Here is a 22,900-nt window from a genome sequence, read left to right on the forward strand (position 1 = left end):
CCATGTTCTGCCACTAACATCTGCATGCTGCACCTGAAATTGCTGACCTGATCAGTGTTTTTAAGGTTAATACATACAACCTCATTATACTATAAAATCCCCTATAACTAATACTGAAATGAATGAAAGTTAAACGAATGTAAACGCTACCAAACTGAAACCAGCAAACCCCCAGTGGAAAATAACTGAAACTGAGGATTTGTCTCAGAGCCTCTGAGGGGGGCAGCCCTAATTCACATCGTCACCGTGACCCCTTTGTTGTTTGATGCATTTTTCTTTGCGACTCTTTCGTCATTGATAAGGCGCTAATTGCTCTTTTTCAACTTTCACGTCATTGCAGAGCTAAAATTAGACTTGCACACTCTACCAAAGTCTTCTTCTGTGTTGTTGCTGGCAATAATTATAACCAAAGCCCTGGTCCGTGGGTGGAGGCAGAGCCATTGCAGCTCCGGTACAGTAATGATAAGTGACAGGACAGGCAGCCAATCAGAGGAGGGGATAAAGCTTTTAACCCTGTCAAAGTCTGCAGCTCCCAGTCTGAGATCCCCAGCCACCTGTAGCAGACCAGAGGAGACAGCGCCTGAAGTGAACCGTTATACACTGTTACACCCGCCGGACGCGAACTTCATAACCGGCTAACCACCTCTCTGAGGAGCGGCTTTACAAACTGTCAGAACAACTTAAAGATGTTTCTCATTTGTCTGTTTGCGGTGTTTCTCTTTGGTTCTGCAGCCAAAGGTGAGTGAAGTTTACTTCCAACGGCGTTAGACACCGTGTAGTTACTGTTTATTGTTCATTACTTAATTTCAATTAGAATACGTGATTTATATAAGTTTTTAGTTATATTGAGTTATATTTTACTTATATTGAGGCAAGAAGAATGTAATTGGGCATTCTTGTTTAATTTAATGGTTTGATTTTTCTAAGCACAGAAAGCTCGTGGGGCCGTTGGTGTTGTGTTTAAATCCTTAATAGTGCCATTACTTCAGCTATGATTTAGTTAGACTTTGATTTTTCTGGATGGGTAATGTGGTTTCCAGCGCTTGTGTGGCCAGGAAAATTGTAAATGTTTAGCTATTAACAGGCCATTATGACTGAGACTGATGATTAATGACTCATGGTCAGTGTTCGTGTTCGCCTTTGTTGTACAAATGTTAATAAATCCAGTCTTCGTGTGCAGTAACCAAACTCACCTTCTAAAGAGTTTAAGGCCATTTATTGTGAGTTTGTTTAATAGTCAATTTAGGAAATTAAGGTTGAATAAAGTGCATAAACTTTTTTCCTTGGGTATACTATAATCAAACCACGTGACTTATCCCCAGTAAGTGCTGCACACTCAACTTTTTGTTTTTTAACTAGACTTTCATTGGTGGGGATTTTCCCCAGATAGTTTTGAACCTGACTCAACTCCTTCAGTGTGACTCAAAGCTCTCTGGGGGTGGACTCATGCCAGGGAGAAGGCATCGTTCAAACACCAGGCGACCCCCTGAAGCGCAACACACTCCACACACAAAGTTTACTCTGTGCACCCTCCAAACTGTAGTGAAGCTGCTCAAGTTATTCTGAGAAAAATCTTCACTAGAGCCTTTGTCACTAAACTTAACTGCAGTTAAATAAATCTGTCGCTCTTTCTATTATCTTGCCTCTCAAGTGGATCTTTGTGTTTTAAGCTCCTCGTATGATGACTGAGAGTAATTGTCGCTGTCATGTGCCGGAGTCTCACTTGAAGCCTGCAGGCTGCGTGTTTCTCTTTTCATGTCATGTGTTTACTTCTATAGCGACGCAGTTAAGCAGGGAGGGAGAAAACTGTGGGGAGCTGACGCACTTTAGCGAGTGTGAAGCGGCAGTAAAGAGTCCAGATGAAAAGACCTCCTAAAGGTTGTGCTCCTCCTCCTCTGAAGCTGCTGCCTCATGTTTTTGAGCCTCCTGTATGAAAGCAGCAGAGCACATTCAGTGCCTGTCTCTCCTCTTCCCGCTACTGCTTCCTCTCACGCCATGTGCTGCGTCTTGTCTGTTCCACGTGTCGTGTTTTCAGGCCAGTCATCATTAGGTCAGCATGGCAGACTCAGCAGTTAAGGAACAGATGTGGAAGTTAAAAAAAAGGAGTATTTTTCTATTGAGTTTCTCTTGTGGACAGTTTTTGATTCACACATTACTAACCCTGCTTTTGCAACAATCATTTGTCCTACAACACAATTGCCTCTAAGTTATTCTTTGCTTCTGAATAATGGTAATTGTTCTGCCATATTAAACATTCCTATCTGTGCTACTATCTGCTTCACATTCTCATTTCCCTCCATCCTACCTCTTGGCACCCGGTTTTATATCCACTTCTCATCATGTTTTCGCTGCTGTTTCTTCTCCTTCTTTCCCTCCTCTGTCACAGTGTCCCTGCTGTATCCAGATGGATTAGACCTGCTTCAGGGCAGTAAATCTCACTCTGTAATTGGAAAGCATGTGCTGGCGGAGCTTTAATTGGATATGATATGTGCAGAAGCCCTGCAAGTGAGCTCTTGCTCCAGGGAGCCATCTGTTACTCCCAAGTTGCAGTAAAAGAGCCCTGTTTGCTCACATACAGAGAATAGAGAACTCATGTCTGTCTGGCTCCTCCCACTGTGGATACCACAAATTGGTCTGTCTGATAAGGAAGGGGCCAAAGAAAAGACTAGAGTATGACATAATCTTCTGGAATGAATAGAAACTCAGATTAGATATCAGGTCAGGTTCATGTATTTATGTATTCATTTATTTAACTCCCACCTCTGCAGTAAATATGTTTCTATGCATGATGGCCAGCACATGTGGGTGTCAGGCATCAAGCAGCAGGAAGAGCTACCGTTCTGACCAAGATTACGTTTATATGATAATCCAGATGTAAGTAAGTAAAGATTTAGTAATAGACTTTATAACCTGTTTTTGGATCATAAAAAATAAAATGTGTGATAAAGAATTTAAGAGTTTAATGAAAGGACTTCAAACAATAATGACATACAATAATATACAATGCTATATTATAGCTAGCCTTTTAGATAGCATTTATTCAAGACATCCAAAATATAAAGATATTTAATATATTCATATATAAGACAATTAAAAATATTAAAGCCTTGCACCTTTATTAACCTACTGATAACCAACCAATAAGAAAAATGCATATTCTTGACTGTGAGCGGATGTTAGATGATGCTGCCTCCAGGTGGGGAATCTACATTTTTCCTTAGCATCCCAAGCCTGTGTGATTGAAGCTATAGCAACAGATTTTATATCAAGTGACAGCAACAACAACCAATCGCTAATTTAAGCTGTCTGGGAATCGACATGTTTTCTTAGAGACGTGTGGTTGTCGGGGGCTCAACAACTGACCTCTAGGCCTGTGTGATTAATGATCACAATCAAATTAAATTTAAGAATAATTTTTTTTTTCAACTTTTGCATTTGGGGGCACTTTTGCTTTCATTACAGTAATGCGTCAAAGTGATTCAGCATCATGCCCTTCTATGATTTAGGCTATCAGTTGCATAAATATTAGGTACACCAAGCTTGAATTACTGCAGTTTTCTATCTGAACCAATAAATTCTGGTTTTAAGGTATTGACGAAAAAGTGCAGTAATCCTGGGTGCTGATAGACTGGATTTATTATATAACTTGGAAAAAAAAATACTTGCAGTAGTTAAAAAGCTGTAAATGCAAATTGTTTGTTGCTACTAACAAAAAGTTGTCTGTTAATTTAATATTTGCTACTCTTATCAGTTCTGTCTATATACTGTAGACTGTAGTTAATCATATGATTAACTACTCTATCCAGCTTCTGAGGCATCTGTGTGCATCCTCTTATCAGAACTGTTAACATGAGACAGTTAGCTGCATGACTGACTGTTGGTTAATGAATATTAAAAGTCTCTCTGTGTCCTGTAAGGACGCTCCTGCTCAAGTGGCATCAGCTGTGTAGCTTTGATGTGGCCTCCCTCAGTCCTGGTTTTACCCCTCTGTGGATACAGCAAGAAACTGACCTGTGTGTGTATCTGTCAGTGCTCCATGACATTTAAAACAGCTTTTAAATACCAGGAGGTCATAAAACAGCATGCAAGACTTGTTCGCTCCCATTAACCTACAAAGTGTGCGCAGTAATTAGCTGCGAGCCATGGTCCAGTATGCCTGTAGCATTTTTGCCTTGGAACAGCATGTTTCAGATGTCATTTTAGATGATTTTAGGCGCACGACCACTGCACACACTATTGGCCAGACTCTTCTTTCTCCTTAATGAGATCCTGGCTTCTGGCTTCGGGCTCTTCCTGGCTATTGGGTCACAACCTGTCAGTTCATCTCCTGCTCTGTGTGCAGTCTTTGATCAGCTGGTCCAGCTCTGTGCTGCTGGAATTATTTCAAGACTGCAGTTTGCACTAATGAACTGAACGAACAGTTTCATAGCAACACAGAAGAGAGGAGATTCTTTGTCTGCAGCGCTGTACTGTTCCTTCTAGATTCCACTGGCCCTCGCCCAGTGTTATCGGCAATGACGACCATGTATTATCTGGGAGTGGCAGCATTGAGAGGAAGTTAAGGATGTGTGTTTAGGGAACAGGATCTAACGGTCTGTTCATGAGCAGGTACTTTATAGAAATTCTACTGCGTCACTAAAGCCCTGAACTGAAACATGAGCATCAGTGCCAAAGTCTTGTTCTGTCTCTTTCTATTTCTGTGAGTAAATTGAAGTCTGGCGAAGCTTCGGCAGCTAGAAACAAACATCTCCTTGACTACAGATAAACTTCCCCATTGTGCTTGTTTGATGTTAGCATTGAGAAAATAAAGGGAAAGATAAAGGTGGACAGTCACAGGAGCTTTTAGCGATAGTTTATTAAACATCCTTATTGGAATCGGAGCAAAGCCGGACCTTCTAATCCATATCCTCCCGAGTGTGTGTTCACAGGTCGACCTTAACCCCACTTGTCACCCTGCCTGTCCCAGTCATCTCTTTTATATTTGCAGGGGATTACCCGGCTGTAGGCTAAATCCTTAGAGACAAGGCTGCCTGTTAGGCTTGCAACACAGAGTGTGCTCTTAATTACTCTTCTTTCAACAATACTACTCACTGATTGTCTGTTTGGACTGGGTCTTGGGTTTTTGGTAACCTTTTCCATTATGGCAACTTGCCAACTGAAAAATAAAGGCCTTAGGCTGGGCCTTACTACACGTAGTTTGGAAATGATGTGGTCTGTGGTCAGGCGGGCACAATTTGTTGCTATTGTGCCATCAGTCTTCAGCCAGGACGTCATCGAAGTGTACTGTTCTGTACGGACTTTTTCAGACAATGTTTCCATGTGAATGGAATTGGAGAAGCGGCAATAAACAAACAATAATATGAAAATGAGGACAAAAAGAGAACCATCATATTTGTGTTTCTCATGACATATGCATTCATATCCGTGACACCCTATTGTCTGTTACTTCCCTCTGTCCATAAACAAACTATTGTTTTTATGATGTGACCGTAGCATGAACTAATCTTCATTCAGATAAATATCCGAACACTTAATGTATCAGCAACGCTTTTAGATATTACCGTCCCTGCATTTTGGTTCCAGTTTCTTTCCAGGTATTAAGCTGTAAGCAAGAGATAAGATGAGACAGAGCTCTGACAAATCACGACTATTGCTTCTGAAAGCAAGATATTTCTTTTGTTTCCTTGTCATAAAAGCGAGAATGAATAACAGAAAAGAAACAATAAATCAAACATTTGCGTTGGTATCTGCTGTTTGCCAAATCATTATGTTAAACTTAAATATCGACCCAGAATTTCACAATCAGTACAACCCTACTTTAAATGGCTGTTAAAGTACACCGCTAAATTCAATTACTTTTTACTGCTGCCAAGACATTTATCTATAACTAATCCTCAAACGGACAAAGTGCTTTCATGTCTTGGTAATTAAATCTGCATTTCATTTAGTTATTGCCACATCAGTGTTTGTAAACAATATGTCCGCAGACGAAGCCAGATGTCTTTCACTGCCTGAGTTGTTTTTCCAGTTTTGCGTGGCTAAAGTGGCAGATAGTTATTAAATAACATGCAGTAAGGAACCTCTTGGTTTGTTTATGTGATTATGGCATTGCATGTGAACATACTTCCCATTCAAGTGCAGTGGTTATATTGCATTTATATGTATATATCCTTCTCCTCTGCAGCTCATGGTGTCAGTATTCGGTGATTTAAATTAAGATTAGATATAAGTTGTGATTTGATTTGTAAGATTTTGTATTAACCCAATCAAAATATTACAGCTTTGTTACAACAATGCCAGAAACCTGACCCCAGTGACCTTAAAATGAATAACCATTAATCATTGATAGTTAAGTACTGTTAACTAGCAACAGGCCTCTGGGTGTGAAAAAGGAAGAGACAAATTTGACAGAGAGGCAGTCAATTGATTTGGACTTTGATGTTAAAACTCCAAATGTCCAACTCCATCCTAAAATTGACAGACTAAAAAAACTGTTTTTGTGTCTATAGTTGATTTTTTGCATCGTAAAAGGAAGCGGTGCATTTTTTTTAAATTCATCCATCTCTCCAACAAGACTACTCGAGCATTATTGGCAGTGACCAAAATGCTAAAGTCGATGTTTCAAAAGTCAGAGCTGAGGAACAAATGGGTGATGTCATGGTGGTTTAATATACAGTCTGTGACTAACACTCACCATTACTTTGACAGTAAAAAGAAAAACCACTTCCCAATTGATGACTATTGACACATCAGATACAGCTAAAATAAACAAAATAAAATACATATTGTACTTTATAATGCTTTCTTTCTGGCGGCAGTGTAAGGCCAAGAGATTTCACATCTGTTAAAAATGATTTTAAAGATTGGATGACGTGATGCTGCGGTTGGAATACTGCGGTGGGTACTATTATCTCTCCATATCTCCAAATTTGGAAACTTATTTGACAGCATTGGGTTAGCATACATTTGCTTGCCAATTAGCTCTGAGCACAACTGTAGCTAATGTTAGGAATGGTAAATGGTAAATGGCCTGCATTTGTATAGCGCTTTACTCAGTCCCTAGGGACCCCAAAGCGCTTTACACTACATTCAGTCATTCACCCATTCACACACACATTCACACACTGGCAATGGCAAGCTACATTGTAGCCACAGCTGCCCTGGGGCACACTGACTTTAGTTCCTTATTTTAAATGACATTGATACATATTTACCAAGGCGATACTTAAAAACTACTGCAACTCATGGAGACTGCCTGTAAACTTTCCAATCTGACCAGTATATAGAAATACTGATAACAAACGATAAGGCTCTTTGACAAAGTTTACTATGACTCCTTATACTTAGAATAAGTGCTACTATTATTATTATTATTTTTTTGCTACTTCTATGGGGTCAACAAGATTAATTGCAATTGTAGAATAATGCTGTGTGCTAAATTGGCAGTGCTACTAAAATGTTAGGAATTTGCAGTGCCTCAAATCAGCACGGAAATGCACCTGCTGCTGGCAGTGACATTAACTCGGCTGTAGTGGAGTCACGCACCTGACAGGATGGTGTGCTTAGCTGAAACTGGCTGTTTAGTTTCAGTTAAAGCAAAACAGTTTTTAAAAAAATGACTAAAAACTTTACGTACTTTTGATAATAAATATTATTAATAAATATTTTTGACATAAATTTGATGTGAGATTGTAGAGAGTTGAAGATATGCAGGAATGATGTAAAAAGGTACAAATTGAACCTTCATCTTTAGTTGTTCTTGGAAACACGTCTGCATTATATCTTATTAAAATTTCACTGAGAATGTAACGTCACTGCGTGACTGGCTGGATCTGATTTAAGAGGGTTTTTCCATTAATCTAAATCTCTGGTTATCCAGTAAGATTAATAAGATGTATTTAAGCCATGATCTTGAATATCCAGGAACTGATATGCATTTCGTAGCAATGATTTCATGCTCTGTTGCCTCATATATCAATATCTAGTTCTGCCACTCCTTTAATTTATGATCACTGAAAACGTCAACTGTGACAGTTGAATTTCAACTATAATTTGTTACTTCTTTATCTATTTAACTGCTCAATGTCTTATTTTTGTCTTCCAGTACATGACTTTTGAGGTTGGGTATAGGTGTGTGCTCACTGAATGCATCACAGGGTGTGTCATGTTGGAGCCTCTGGTTTTTCATCTTTAAATGAGCCTCGGTTACTAAGTGATAAAGACATTAGGTCACACACTGGCCTTGTGCACACAGTGTAATCAAATCAAGCTCAGGATCTGATATTAGTCTTGATTTTTTCACCACTGGAGAAAACTATTTGTGTAAGGCGTCCACCCATCTGACTCCTGGCAGTAGAATATCTATCCTCTCTGGCTGCTGAAAAAACATGCTTTGAATGTAATCACTCATTATCAAAGACCGCCTACTGTTTGTACTGTTCCTAAAGAATGGGAACAGGCTAAATAAGAACAGGCGTCAGAACAGCACAGTGAACAAACAGAAGGCAGCTTGTTTACGGTAGTTCTTATCAACAAATTCAGTATTTTTTTTCAACTGTTCTATGTGCTGTGTTTTAGATTTTTATTTAAGTCATGACCTCGTGTGATTACAGCTTAAAGTCCTTGTCCATCAAAGTAACAGGGTCAACTGTTGCTGTGGTGGACAGTCCTGTCGACTTTACTGTTTAGGTTGGCTCTCATTGTGTGATTTTCAGCAGGATAATTCTGCAAATTTCAGTTAAAAAAGGATCTCTGTACAAGTCTGAGATGGTTTTAAGATAAGATAAGATAAGATAACCTTTATTAGTCCCACACGTGGGAAATTTGTTTTGTCACAGCAGGAAGTGGACAGTGCAAAAGTTATGAGGCAAAAATTAGAATACAATAAGAATAAATACAGTACACAACTGTACAGAATAGAATAAAATAAAATACTATATACAGTAGAATAAAATAAAATAAATATACAATAAGATAAGAATAGAATACAAATACAAATACTATATACAACTGAGTAAAAATACAACGATGACAGAAAGGATTATTGCACTTAGTATTATTGCATATGTATGGATGTGTGTGCTTGATCAGTTAAAGTCTTTATTATGGAGTCTGACAGCAGTGGGGAGGAAAGACCTGCGAAATCTCTCCGTCCCACACCGTGGGTGCCGCAGTCTCCCACTGAAGGAGCTGCTCAGTGCTGTCACAGTCTGCTGCATGGGGTGGGAGATGTTGTCCATCAGGGATGACAGCTTAGCCGCCGTTCTCCTGTCACTCACCACCTCCACTGGGTCCAGAGGGCATCCTAGAACAGAGCTGGCCCTTCGGATCACCCTGTTCACCCTGTTTTGACATATGCAGAGGAGGGGTAGTGGATATGTTGTAAAGATGTTTAGCATGGAGCTACCAGGCAGGAGGAAAAGAGGAAGACAACAGATGAGATTTATGGATGTAGTGAAGAAGGACAAGCAGAAGGCTGGTATGACAGAAGAGGATGCTAGGGATGGGGTTTGGTTGAGATGGAGGTAGATGATGTGCTATTGGAGCAGCAACTAGCTGGTGAAAGAAGTGGAGTATTTACGACGTAAAGAAGGACATGTCCCCCAAGAAATGCTAGAAAGAAAAAACACACACACTTTAGTCAGTAGACATACCTGTTGGACAAAAACACAACGTCAAATTTTATTTGTGACTGAATACTCTTGAACATTCATTTATATATTGTTGATAAAATTGTACATAAGTAACACATTTTTGTTTTAAAACCTCATCAACTATTTTACTGAAAGGTGATGCAATTTGGTGTTTTCAGCATACTTGCCTAGATGCCACAGCAGCAGAAGTCCTTTCATTTTTAATCTAGAGTAAAGGGCATCTGGACTTGAAAAGCATTGATAACATTTTCAATGTCAATTTAATTCAGTCCACGAGTAAACAACTACCCGCTCCACTACAGGTGGGATTGATTTAAATAGGAGAGTGTCTTTTCTTTTAGACATTGGATGTTTAGCATTAAAATCTGGACTAAACACTTATGCCTGAATTATACCTGAATCTATGTCGTAACTTGGGGCATAACCGATAACCCCTCTTAAGCTTACAACACAACCTTCCACGCCATTCAGTCAGTGCGGACTTCATCGGTCCAACATGTAGTTACATTTCTTGGGAGGGGCACTTCAGGTTACGTGGAAGGTTATGGCAGATTTAAGAAGGCTTTTCGGTTGCATTGTAAGTTATGACGTAGATTTCCCACTAAAGAATAGTTGAGGCAGTATATATATATCTGTCCTATACATGCCCTTTTTAAAAAAAATCATTTTACTGTGGCAAGCTTTGGACTTGAAGAGAAGGTAAAAATCTGATTATTTTTGTGCTTTTGTGTTCATTCTAGGAGAAACAACTGAATCAAATCCAAGCAGTGCCCTCACAGACGGCGGCTTGACAACTGCTTCAGAAGTGACTAGAGCAACAGAAAGTACTACTCGAGAATTCACAACTGTGCACACAACTCTGACCAATGCAGAGACAATTAATCTGAGCACTCAGTCCATGATCACTACTAATACTACGGTTACTGAGAACGGTACTGTGACCACTGGCAGCCCAGCTCCCTCTCCATCACCTCCAACCACTGACGCAAGCATGTCGACTGCAAGGCCAGGGACGAGCAATCCTACCAGCGATAGCGAGACTGCAAATACAACCACGGTTCCTGTTCCAGCCACGAATCAAACAATGAGCACAAGTACATTGATCCCACACACAACTACCAACATATCTCTAAGTACACCACACTCCACCAATGGCACAACTGGAAGTACATCAATCACACAGACTAACAATGACACCACTAGTAGCACAGCAGTTACAGACACTGGGAACGGCACAATGATGACATATTCAACCACCTACACAACTCGTAGTACACCGTACACCAACAATGACACATCTGCGAGCACAACAGTGACAAACTCAACCTCTCACACAATTGCAAGTACGCCTGTGACCCAGACTAGCAACGACACCACTGTTAGCACACCAATGACCAACACCAGCAATGACACAACTACAGTTACGCCAATCACAAACTCAACTACCCACACAATTGCAAGTACACCAGTCACCCAGACTAACAACACCACTGCCAGTACACCAATTACAAACACCAGCAATAACACATCTACAAGTGCACCAGTGACAAACTCAACCTCTCACACAATTGCAAGTACACCTGTGACCCAGACTAGCAACGACACCACTGTTAGCACACCAATGACCAACACCAGCAATGACACAACTACAGTTATGCCAGTCACAAACACAACTACCCACACAATTGCAAGTACACCAGTCACCCAGACTAACAATGACACCACTGTTAGCACACCAATTACAAACACCAGCAATGACACAACTACAGTTACGCCAATCACAAACTCAACTACCCACACAATTGCAAGTACACCAGTCACCCAGACTAACAACACCACTGCCAGTACACCAATTACAAACACCAGCAATAACACATCTACAAGTGCACCAGTGACAAACTCAACCTCTCACACAATTGCAAGTACACCTGTGACCCAGACTAACAATGACACCACTGTTAGCACACCAATGACCAACACCAGTAATGACACAACTACAGTTATGCCAGTCACAAACACAACCATCAACATAACTGCAAGTACACCAGTCACCCAGACTAACAACGACACCACTGCCAGTACACCATTTACACACACAAGCAACAGCACGGCTATGGTTACATCTCCCACAAGCAACCATTCAACTAACATTACTCCAGTCACACCCACAAGCAACAACACAACTTTTATTACAGCAACTACACCACTAAGCAACATCACAACTTCAACTACTGAAGAAACCAGCAACAGCACAGCAATTACAACAACACTCACCCCAGTAAGCTCTACAGCTGTGTTAACTCCAACTACTCAACCAAACACTACTAACACCTCTCCTGAGACTGCTGCATCTACTACCGCACCCTTGTCCTCAACTGCTGCCATAAACACAACACTCACAGCTGGAACCTCACCCTCTTCACCCACCACCATCTCCAACTCCAGCTCTTTCCCTCCAAGCACCTCCCCAGGCAATAGCATCGTACCCCCCAGTGGAAATGCCACCACCCTTAGTCCCTCAACAGCAAGCTCAGGAGGTAATACTAACAGCATGATACATGTTGATGTGTTCTTGTAAATAATATACTATATCATGGAGGTGAGAAGGAAATTCATGACAATCCATCCAGTATTTCATGAGAGTGCATACTAGGATATAGGTTAAAGTAAGGTATTGTGTTTATTAAATATGCATATTCACACAGTACCATACTTTAATACCCATATCCATGTATTTTCTATCTCTATTTCTGATCTGATTGTTTCTCTTCTTTTGATGATATAGTGACAAATCACACTGCAGTAACCGCAACTACAACTCTTTCAACTGAAGCTAGTGGCATTACAACTGCCATTCCAACCACCGTCTCTAACATCACAACCACCACCCTGCAACCAACACAGATCACTACCAGAAACCAAACCACTCCAGCTCCACCCACCACTACGCAGAGTCCAGTCATAGGTTTGTACCTTTAAATTGCTTTTCTATAGACTAGAATACACATTATGAAATCAGACATGCACCTTGACATGAATAATAATGTTCCCACATATCCTGGAGATATAAAGAAGCAACTGTTAGCTTGCAAAAAAATGTTATATAAAAGCTGTATATAACTTCTTTTTGTGCTCACTCCATGTGGCCAAAAAGGGTATTTTGTAATTAACAAAACAGAAATAACATTTGTTTATGGGATACATTTTCTTTTCTTGCTTGCCAGTGTGTCCAGCTGTCCCATGTCCACTTGAAAGCATCTGTCTTAATGGCACTTGCCAGTGTCTCACTGGTACCTACCTGCTGAATGGACATTGTGTACCTGGTAAAAAAAAATTAAAACATTTTATGTCTGTTCAGACAAAAAGTCTAATGCGTAAATGAAAGTGTAATTGGGTGTTAATAGTGAATTTGTCGCCTTATATTCTCTTTTCCTCTTCATCACGCAGCCCATGTGTTCCCAGGGAGGCTTCATCTTACCACCTTAACATTTCAAAATGAAATGTTCAACAGGTCTTCAAAGATATTCCAGATGACGGCTGCTGAAATTTCAGCAACAGTAGGTTATGAAGACAGAAACATGTTGGGTAGCTCTAGAATTTGTCAACTTAATCAATAAACTGTGTTTATTCTGTTTCACAGCTTAGCGATATCCTCAAGAAACAGCCAGGGTATATCCGGTCTGATGTTGTGCAACTTGAGTGAGTACATGTTTCACTTTCCTGTTATACAAAGATGCGATGCCACATGTTAAAAAAGGTGTCTAACCTCTGTTGGTTGTTTTCTATAAATCTCCAGACCAGGTAGCGTGCAAGCAACTGTAAATAATGTGTTTAGTGACACCACTGAAAATCAAACTACCGTTAATAACGCCATAAATGAAGCTATAAAAACTTCCACTGGACTTCTGGGTCAAGCTACATATACAAGTAAATGCTGACTACATTCTATACAAGTCAAGTGATCAGTTAATAACGTATCTTTGATTTACATAGCCTGTTCTGTTCTCGCCCCTTCTTAGGTATAAACCTGTGTGAGCTGAGCCCATTACCTTGTGAAGTCTCCACTACAGTATGCACAAATACAAATGGCCAGGCTGCTTGTGCCTGTAAAGATGGCTACATCTCCAATGTGTACTCAAACACTAGTTGCAAAGGTAAAAGTGACTATTTCGGATTATTACTTTTTCCGTAATCCAGACCTGTGTTGGATTTAAATGAGGAAACTACCACATGCTCTAGTATTTACATCAAGTCTTTAATGTTTTTTTTTGCCTTCACAACATCCTGCTGCAATAGTATTATACATTAAAGGCTCATGCATGGACCACTAAAGCTGACCACCTGCAGCTTTTAAGACTAAGCTCAAGCGAAATTTCCCGAGCTCGTCTACAGTCACGAGAACTGTAACAAAACCTTCTTATCCTTGCAAAAAAAATTCTGTGTGGGAATGAGAAGAAGAATCAACAGGGAGTGAGACTCACGTACAAGGTCAAGAGCTATAGCCTTTTCTCCATGCCGACCCCTGACACTTCCTTCATTTATCTCTCTAATTCATTTCTTTTTAATGGGGATGTTTCCCTGGAAACATGTGGAAGAATTGCAGCTTTGCCTCTGTGTGTAGGGTTGTGACCAAGGAGATCGGCTATAGGAAATACTGTTAAAGAATAAGACCGTAGGCCTCAAACAAATCCAGCATACAACTCGTAAACTGTTTAATAGCAAGCCTTTAAGTGAAGAGACTCCCAGAGTGCTCCTATTTTTGGATGTGCCATCATGAGCGCTAAATGTTTCTGTCCAGTGAATCTGAAACATTCATTGGTCAAAGCATTATCTCTAAGTTACAATTGCTATTTCTTTTTGCAGCGTGTCCAAGCGGACAGAGGCCAGTGGGAGAAGTGTGTGAAGCGTAAGTACACACATTTTTTAAAATTCTGTCTTCTGGTTTTGCACGTCTTCCCACTGGAGCACAGTATTAAAATATGGCTCCCCCATGTGGATTTATTGTTGAACTCCATTATGGTTCTGGGGAGTTCTGAAATGTGAATGTCACTGTGCTTTCTTTCAGATGTCCCTTTGGGTATGCTGGATTCAACTGCAATGACTGTGAGTATAACATCAGTATTACAAAGGGGAAATGCTAAAGAAGCAGAACTCATATAGACTGCACAGTATATGGACTGGTTCCTATATAGCGATTTTCTGCTTTCCCAGAGTACTCAAAGAGCTCTATACAACATGCCACATTCACCCATTCACACAAGCACTGTCTTCTATGTTTGTTTTAGTGCTTAGTTAGTGCTTTCTAACTACCATTCACACACATTCATACTCTGATGGATGCATTGGAGAGCATCTTGGGGTTAGTATCTTGCCCAAGGATATTTGGAATGCAGACTAGTGGGAGCCAGGGATCGAACTACCAACCTTCCAATCAGTAGATTATTTAAATATATATCTGAGATTTCTAACTAGGATATATTAATACCTAAGGGAATACTTCTGAAGTAGCCACAGGGATATGTTAAAAGTTCTACTGTTTAGTTGAATAACTAAGTGGCTCTAAATATGTTAGACAGCCAAAGGTTATACATAAGGGATTAAAATAAAGGGCTGTCAAAAAGTATTTACCCGCTTCCTGATTTCTTCTTTTTTTTTTTTTTTTTTTTTACATCGTTGTCACACATGTTTCAACTCATCAAACTGATTGTAATATTGGACAAATATCACCAGAGTAAATACAAAATGCTGTTTTTAAAAGGTGATTTCATTTGCCATATCAAATCTTTGTGTTCCCCAAGACTTTTGGGAAAATATTCTTTGGACTGATGAGACAAAAGTTTAACCTTTCAGAAGGTTACTAGAGCTATTGTCCTAGTCAAATTCAGGTCCATGGCGTGAATTAAACTGGCTGGAAAAACCTCCAATGTGGCTGAATAAAAACAATTCTGCAAAGAAGAGTGAGCCAACATTTCTCCACAGTGAAGTAAAAGACTCATTGTCTGTTTCTGCAAATGCTTGATTGAAGCACTTGCTCCCAGTGGTGTTACTACCAATTATTAGCTGTTGTTTTCTTTATGTAGGGCTAGGTACAGTACGTTTGGTTAGTCCTTTTCCCTTAATAAATAAAATAATCTTTTAAAACTGCACTTTGAATTTTCTCGGGTTATGATTAGCTAATATTACGATTCGTTTGGTGATCTGAAAGTTACACAGTAGTCAAATTGATGAATGGTTTTGTAAGATGAAAGTAGAATACATCCAGTTTAAAATGAGTTTCAATAAGTACAAAATGATGAATAGTGTTGATGAAGGTGTTCTTGGGTCCATCTGACAGCACAATGTTTTTAATTGTGTCTTCACAGCGGCCCTGCTGGCAGTGGTGATCATTTCCTGCGTACTAGGAGGAATTCTACTCATTCTTATCCTGGCTTTGCTCATATACTGCTGCTGGTAAGAATATTATAGATCACTTATACCCCCCCCCCCAAACATTGCTCATATGTACTGATTGCCTGTGATTCACACTGAAAGATAATGAAGTCGCTCTGCATCTTACAGCTCCAGTTATCTGTGCAAATGGTCGTTTGTAGCTTGGACTAGATTGGCTGGAAATGGGCAAGTTGTCATTTGCCCAGAATAATAAATAAAATGGCTATTAAAAATCTTTAGGACTCGGGGCCAAAGTTGTGATTATATTCTGCACTCCTGTGAAAAACAAAAGCCTCAATCATGTTAATTTTTCTCTATGAAAAACTATACTTAACTAAAGACTTAGTGTGTCTGCAGAACTGAATCCAAAACTGTTGGACCAGCAGACGGAATAGTTTTTAAAAACTGACACAAATTTTAAGATTTTAAAAAACCTCAAGACTTTGTGTATATGCGGCAACTATAGCATTAGCAAGCACGAGTAACAAAATTGCTCAGCTGCAGTTAATAATAAACGATTGTTGCTGTGGGAGTTCACTGCTTGAATTTAAAAAATAAAGCAAGATATAAAATAGAACATAAAATGTGACTGTTGTTCTATTTTCTGTATGTCAGGAGGCTGTGCTCAAATAGAAAGCAAGACATTAGCAGCAGCCCTTACTCAACAGAAGACTTAAACCAGCCCTGGCCTACTGGCATCATGCCCATCCCCCGTGCCAACAGTAAATGGGATGGAGCTCCTCCTATAGAGATGACAGAAGGGGGCAGCAGTAATGTCCTGGTGGACAAAAGGCATCAAAGCAACGGAATGGTGAGTTACCGCAGCTGTTTTTCTGCTGTCTCAGTTATTTACTGCTAATCCTCAGTCTGAAAGTCCTGCATATTATTGCTTACTAACTAAATCAAATGTTTGTTCATTCAGTTGCTTCATTATCTCACATCTAGATTGCATCTGCTTATTAACCCACTCAGTAAACAAGGATTTGCAGGTTGAAAACAAAACAAATTGCATGGAGATGGAACATGAAACAGTACTTATATAAAAAAAGTTTTTACTATAAGCCTCATGCACATAAATACATTTAAACAAGTGCTTTTTTCTATGCTTAAGAACTTAAAATATTTACACACTCACATGGATGTACTGGGGACAACTTCAGTAACTTGTCCAAAGATACTTCAACACACAGACTGGGAAAAACCAGGAACTGACCCACCAATCTATTGATTAGTAGGCAACGATCGCTAGCTCTCAACCTACAGCTGCAACTATGTGTGGGTAGAGCTTGCTTTCTGGCAGATTTAGCTAGACTAGACCTTTGTTTTTGACCTGCAAATTAATAACTGGGCACATAACCTTCTTGCATCACTACCCAGATAAATCAGATGCTTTGATGATGCATTTTAACTCCTGTGATCGTAAATAAAGTGCTAGCATGTAGCCCCCTGCCACGCTCCCTGCTTTGCCTGACTCCCAGTATGTTGCTTTAGGGGTTTCAGCGGAAGCAGAAAGGATGGAAAAAGGTAAGGCATGGCTTTGCTTTTAGATTCTTGATTTGCCTTGATACACCCCTGCTGATAACTTAGAGATGCCAGAGTGAGAAGGTGATGGGTTTTCTGGGTGATGGGGAGCTTTAACGGGGATTTCTCAGCAGTGCGCTTTCATCTTCACACTAAATCCAGCATGTTCAAAGAAATTCATCTGACAATATTTTTGGGAGTAGTGATAAATAATTTTTCAGTCTACACTGGTGACTGGGGTTACCTTTGTGTGTGGGTCTTGAGTTTTGTGGGTTTAAAAGTGTGTGAACCTATGAAGTCCCTGCTTCTTTATGAAAGTGTCACACTCACTCCTTCTACTGACTTTTCAGACGGGATCGTACGATCTCAACCCAGAAGAAATGATGACCTTCAAAGGTAAAAATACATCTCGTTACTCGTATCTGGTTCAAGGCCATGAAAATCCTTACTTCTTACCTGGAGACGAGAAGAAAAACTGAAACGAAAACACTAAAACCTACAAATGAGCGAGGAAGACGGGATCAAAAAGAAGTAACTGGTTTGAAACTCTGGGACTACAGATACATATCCTGAGAAGAGTTATTTATAAAGATACTTTACCCTCTGAGCTTATCTGCATTAATGATGAATCACAAATGACATTTAAAAAAAATATCTTGAAAATTACCAAAGAGATTCATTTGTGTGCATCATGTCTGCTCTTAATGGTTACAACCAGTGGATGTCGCTGTTGCTCCTTACATTCATATATAGTATAATAACAGTTTTTTTTAACAACAGAGATGACTTTTAATCCTTATTTTATGCTTTGATGAATTCAAAAAGAATTTTAAAAATGAAGCATCTTATTTTGCTAATTGCACTAAAGTATATAATAAGTTTACTATTAGTTTTTATATAAATCAGAGGTAAATTGAATGTGGGTTCTTATGGGGTACCTGCTATTTTTCCTAAAAGGATGTGATTTTTTTTTTTTTGTATTAAGCAAATCATGAATGACTAAAGGGGCTGGATCCCTGTTTGGGAGTATTTAAAGGGATTTATGTTGTAGCAGTCTGTATCTGTTGAAGCTACACTTGCAAAATGTGCCTGTTTAATAGTCTGTTTGATGAATAGGAAACATTGTGCTAAGCTGGCAAAAAAAAGAAGCCTGTCTGCTTTTTTTCGATGTGCCAAAAATCATTTGTAAACATTTTTTTAAGGATTCTGTATAAATTATATATATTTATCTTTGTGCTTCTGAGAGAATGGACTGTTTTATAAGTGTGTGTTTTTGTAAAGAAAAAGACTGTGTGCACACATCCAGCAGAAATAAATTAATTTAAAGAGCCTTGCACTTGGTTTTCATCATTCACATATGTGAGTCAGTGTAACTGTAGATTTTGTTGTAAAATTATAAATATATGTAACCAAAACAAAGAATTACCAACTTGGAATATAGAGCTACAAGAATATTATGGCTGCATGCAGCTTGCACTAAACTCCCACTAAAAGCTCACGTTGTCCAGTCCAGAAACTGTTAAATATTATTTTAAACCAGGTGTTTTGTGCACAGTGGAATTAAAAAAATGTGGGTTATATTAAACGACTGTAGGTTGTAGTCGATTAACAATAAGTAGCTGTTTTTGTTCAAGAGGACTTCAGTCTTTGGGACCTAGCTGCATCCATTAGTAACTTACATATTCTCGCCCCTTCTTAGGTACTTACATGTCACATGTAATGCTTTATTTTCTTTATTGTAAAAAGAAAAAAAGGTTTGTGGTAATCTCTGTTTTATTTTCACGCATTTGTCAAATGTGCAACCTCTGGTGTTGAGAAAGAATAGCTCCGCACTTTAATAATCTCAACCAAGAACTTCCCTCAAGGCATTCCTAAGAAATCATGTTCAACAGGAAGGCACAGACAAACAGCCGACCTAAAAAACACGTTGCCTCCAGTCATCGCTGTTGTTGCCACTGAGGCATGAGAATGAGTAATTTACAACAGATACATCAGCGTGGCCTTATGAGGAAATAAAACAAATATAGTGACCCAAGGTGTTTTATTTTTGTATTCTTGATTTTGTTTTTATATCACACATCGACCAAAGTCAATAATAACAGTGATCTAGCCTCTGTTTGTTTGTTAAGAAATTATATGCATAATTAAACATTTAATTAAAAGTATTGCTTTTGCAAAGATAACCACTGTCATAATTTAAGCTGAATAATATTACAGCTGCAGAAGGCTGTGAGATACAATTTAACTGCTATATGAATCTCGGTGTTGATGGGACTATTCTTGGAGGTAGATGCAGATGCACTTTACCTAGAAACTCTCTGCTCTGTATATTATGCTGCACTATGTCACATAGATTGACGAGGTGGTTGCTGCTGTGGTGTTGCAGTTAGTCGGCAGTCAGCCAAGCTCTTAAAAACTGGGATTTGGTTTGCTGGTGCTAAATCTGGCTTTGCCAAACCTTAATCTCGGGCACTGGGTCACTTGAACAGGCTGTGGCGAGTATACAGGAGGAACAAATCAGATGCACATCCTTGATGATTTCCATGTAAAGATTAAACATGTGTGTAGAATCCTGATCCTTAATAGCAATGCCACGTACATGGCTGGAACTTAACTAATCTGAGAGTGAAATAAAATTTAAATATACGGTCTGGCCCAATAATATATGTGTATATAAACCGTAATTCACAGAAGGTTGGGCCATGTGCTATTAAGAATAAAATGTGGATTTATGAAATTTACAATCATTTAATTCAGTGTTTATCTACATTTTACACCTTTTAAACCTGTGTTTGTATGTTATTGGTGCTTACAAATGTTTACAACCATTTTATTATGGAGCAGTGTCTCCATTTGGTTGCCTTCATTGTCAGTTATGGTAATAAAGATGATTTACTTTTAAGTCGTGCAAAATAATCTTTTAATACGTTTGATTACTTTGTTGCATTAATGAGAATTTAGGTGCTTAGAGGCTGAGTAACATGGGTCAATTACATTGATTGCTCAAGTCATGGATTTTGTCTTTTGGCTTCATCGTCTTCTGTTACTTGCAGCAGTTGAGACTGATGTGTTTTGTCAGAGCTTTTGGGACAATTGATTGAAATTAGCAGTCTTCACACAACGTCACTTTAGTCTGCGAAGCAGCAAAACAACTTAATATTGCTGTAATGGTCTATTTGATTCACCTTTTATTGTTTATTTTATTTATTTTTTATTTTCACTTGCTAGATATGGGACAGACTTGAATCAGGAAAAGAAAAGGGAGAAAGGAAGAGGGGGAAAAAAACAGTGGAGAAGAGGGACGGGGATAAAGGGCAAAAAAACAAAACCCAACTAAATAAGCAGACAGAAAAAAATAGATATATCAATCACCTGGATCACCTGTTGAGAAAGAAAAAAGAAAACAAGCAGAAGAAAACGAGAGCAATACAATAAACAACATCACGATGATACATGGGAATATAACAGTAAATACTAAATATTAAACATTATTGTGCAGCACGTAATATTGACACCGCACAGTGTGCTTTGAGGTAGGAGCCAAAAAGGGTGTAGTTTGTGTGTGTGAGTACCCGTGTGTACACCTGTGAGCATGGACGCGCTTGTATTTAAAAGGTTCCTTCATTTCAAATTTTCCACCACTTTTTGAACACAGCCATGGAACTATATACTCTGGTGCTTCTCATCTGTGTAGGAATGCTTTGTATTTTACAGCCATTACCAGCTTGCCAAATCCTGGCCGAGTCTGCTGCAGCACATCCCATCAGCCCACAGGCTCAGCTGACTGATCGATAGACCACTTAGCGGCCGTGAGCTACACATCCCAGTCATTTGACCTGCTGGAGCTGTGGGAATGGGCACGCAATTCAATAAGCATCGAGCCACTGAAACAACTGAACTGGACCGCCAACTTGAGGAACTTCCTCCTCCCGGATAGATCCACATACATCTGCTCTGACTGCAGAGTAGGTGCGTGAAAGCTATCGTCACACACTCATGGTGAGATCAAGATGTGGATTAACATGGAGCTATTGATTCCTTCTTGTTGCATATAAAGAAATAGTTGAATTAACTGAAAGCTTATCCCTTGTATATTTCAGGTTCTGGACTCACCTTAAATGTGAGTCTGTGAATATATCGTTTTAGGATCAAGAATATTTCTGATATATGTATAATACAGTTTTAGTGCAGAGATACATTTAACATTGCAATGAATCTATTCAGCTTCAAAACTCAAAAACATAAAGAGCTGATTCAATCTAATCTAACTTGAGATCACCACCTTCTGCAGCTTTGTCGAATTTTAAGAACAAAATAAGCAACAAAGTGTAGCAGCGTTGTGGTTTTGTGGTATTCCTCACAGATGGCCTTTAAGGTCATCCAGTCCCCTTACAGTAAATGATCCTTTTCATTCGGTCCTTTTGAAAATGAAGGTATTTTATATCAGTTAATAAAAAGACTGACATTTTGAGGTTGCACACTTTTCCAAAGACCGCACAGAGCATCAGATAAAATGAGCCGCTCTTTCTTTCGTTTACGGCCAGTTATTCTGTCAGATTCTCAAAGCCCTTAAGTTCAGCTATTTAACATGAAAAAATAATGATGAAAGTTTATTTTCAAGTTCATAAAATATGCAAAACCTGTCTTCTGTGTATAATATATCGCATGAGCAATGCAATTCTAGGACTTCACGCTGAAACAATAGTGGAACTGCAACATATGAAGCAGATGATTGTTTGCAAACACTAAAATTTACACTGCACCATTGCCAACAAACCAGTCTAATAAATTCCTGCCAGGAGGCCCACAAAGGAAGCTGAAGCCACCTGCTCTACCATTTTATCCATTTTATCATTGTGAATGAGCAGAAATCAGTCGCTTTCTGTCTTCTCCCCTCCTGTCTCCCTTTCCCTTCTCCTTCTTTCTCTATCGGGTCACACAGAAGGTTGTAATTCACTTTCACTAATGCCGTTCGGCAGCAGCCTGTGAAGGACATGAAATTGTGGAACATTTCCCAGCAACGTTGTGTGTCTGGCATTAAGCTGCCAAAGTATATAAATAAATGAAAATAAAAGAACTGCAGTCTTCCTCTGCCTCGCTTTTTGATAGAATTATAACTTTTGATAAAGGGGTCCCTTAACTTGAGCTCAACATTTTTTTTTTTTTAAATGTGAAAAGAAGTTATTATTATTTTGATTCAGCTTACACCCCTCCCTTTACATGTTATATCACCTGTTTCCGGGGCAAATTTAGTGGACGTTGTGCACACGGTAGTGATTGTATACAGTGAGTAATAG

The 22,900-nt window shown here is 39.2% G+C and overlaps 1 protein-coding gene across 2 annotated transcripts; it reads left to right on the forward strand.

Annotated features, from left to right (window-relative positions):
• Positions 1-551: 551 nt before the first annotated feature.
• Positions 552-18,939, forward strand: LOC146711815 (uncharacterized). Of its 2 annotated transcripts, XM_085454837.1 has the most exons (14): positions 552-738; positions 10,394-12,190; positions 12,439-12,618; positions 12,878-12,976; positions 13,101-13,210; positions 13,294-13,352; positions 13,450-13,580; positions 13,673-13,807; positions 14,517-14,559; positions 14,719-14,756; positions 16,016-16,103; positions 16,698-16,893; positions 17,574-17,606; positions 17,954-18,939. In XM_085454837.1, the coding sequence occupies exons 1-14, from the start codon at positions 687-689 to the stop codon at positions 18,080-18,082; spliced, it is 3,090 nt and encodes a 1,029-aa protein (XP_085310963.1). In that variant the 5' UTR covers positions 552-686; the 3' UTR covers positions 18,083-18,939. The 2 variants fall into 2 exon arrangements, with proteins under 2 accessions (XP_085310963.1, XP_085310964.1); XM_085454838.1 differs by lacking the exon at positions 17,574-17,606.
• The last annotated feature ends 3,961 nt before the right edge of the window (positions 18,940-22,900 follow it).

The sequence above is a fragment of the Copadichromis virginalis genome, linkage group LG4 (assembly GCF_057382275.1).
Source record: "Copadichromis virginalis isolate Kocher_CV1m ecotype Utaka linkage group LG4, C_Virginalis_male_GT1.1, whole genome shotgun sequence".
Lineage (NCBI taxonomy): Eukaryota > Metazoa > Chordata > Actinopteri > Cichliformes > Cichlidae > Copadichromis > Copadichromis virginalis.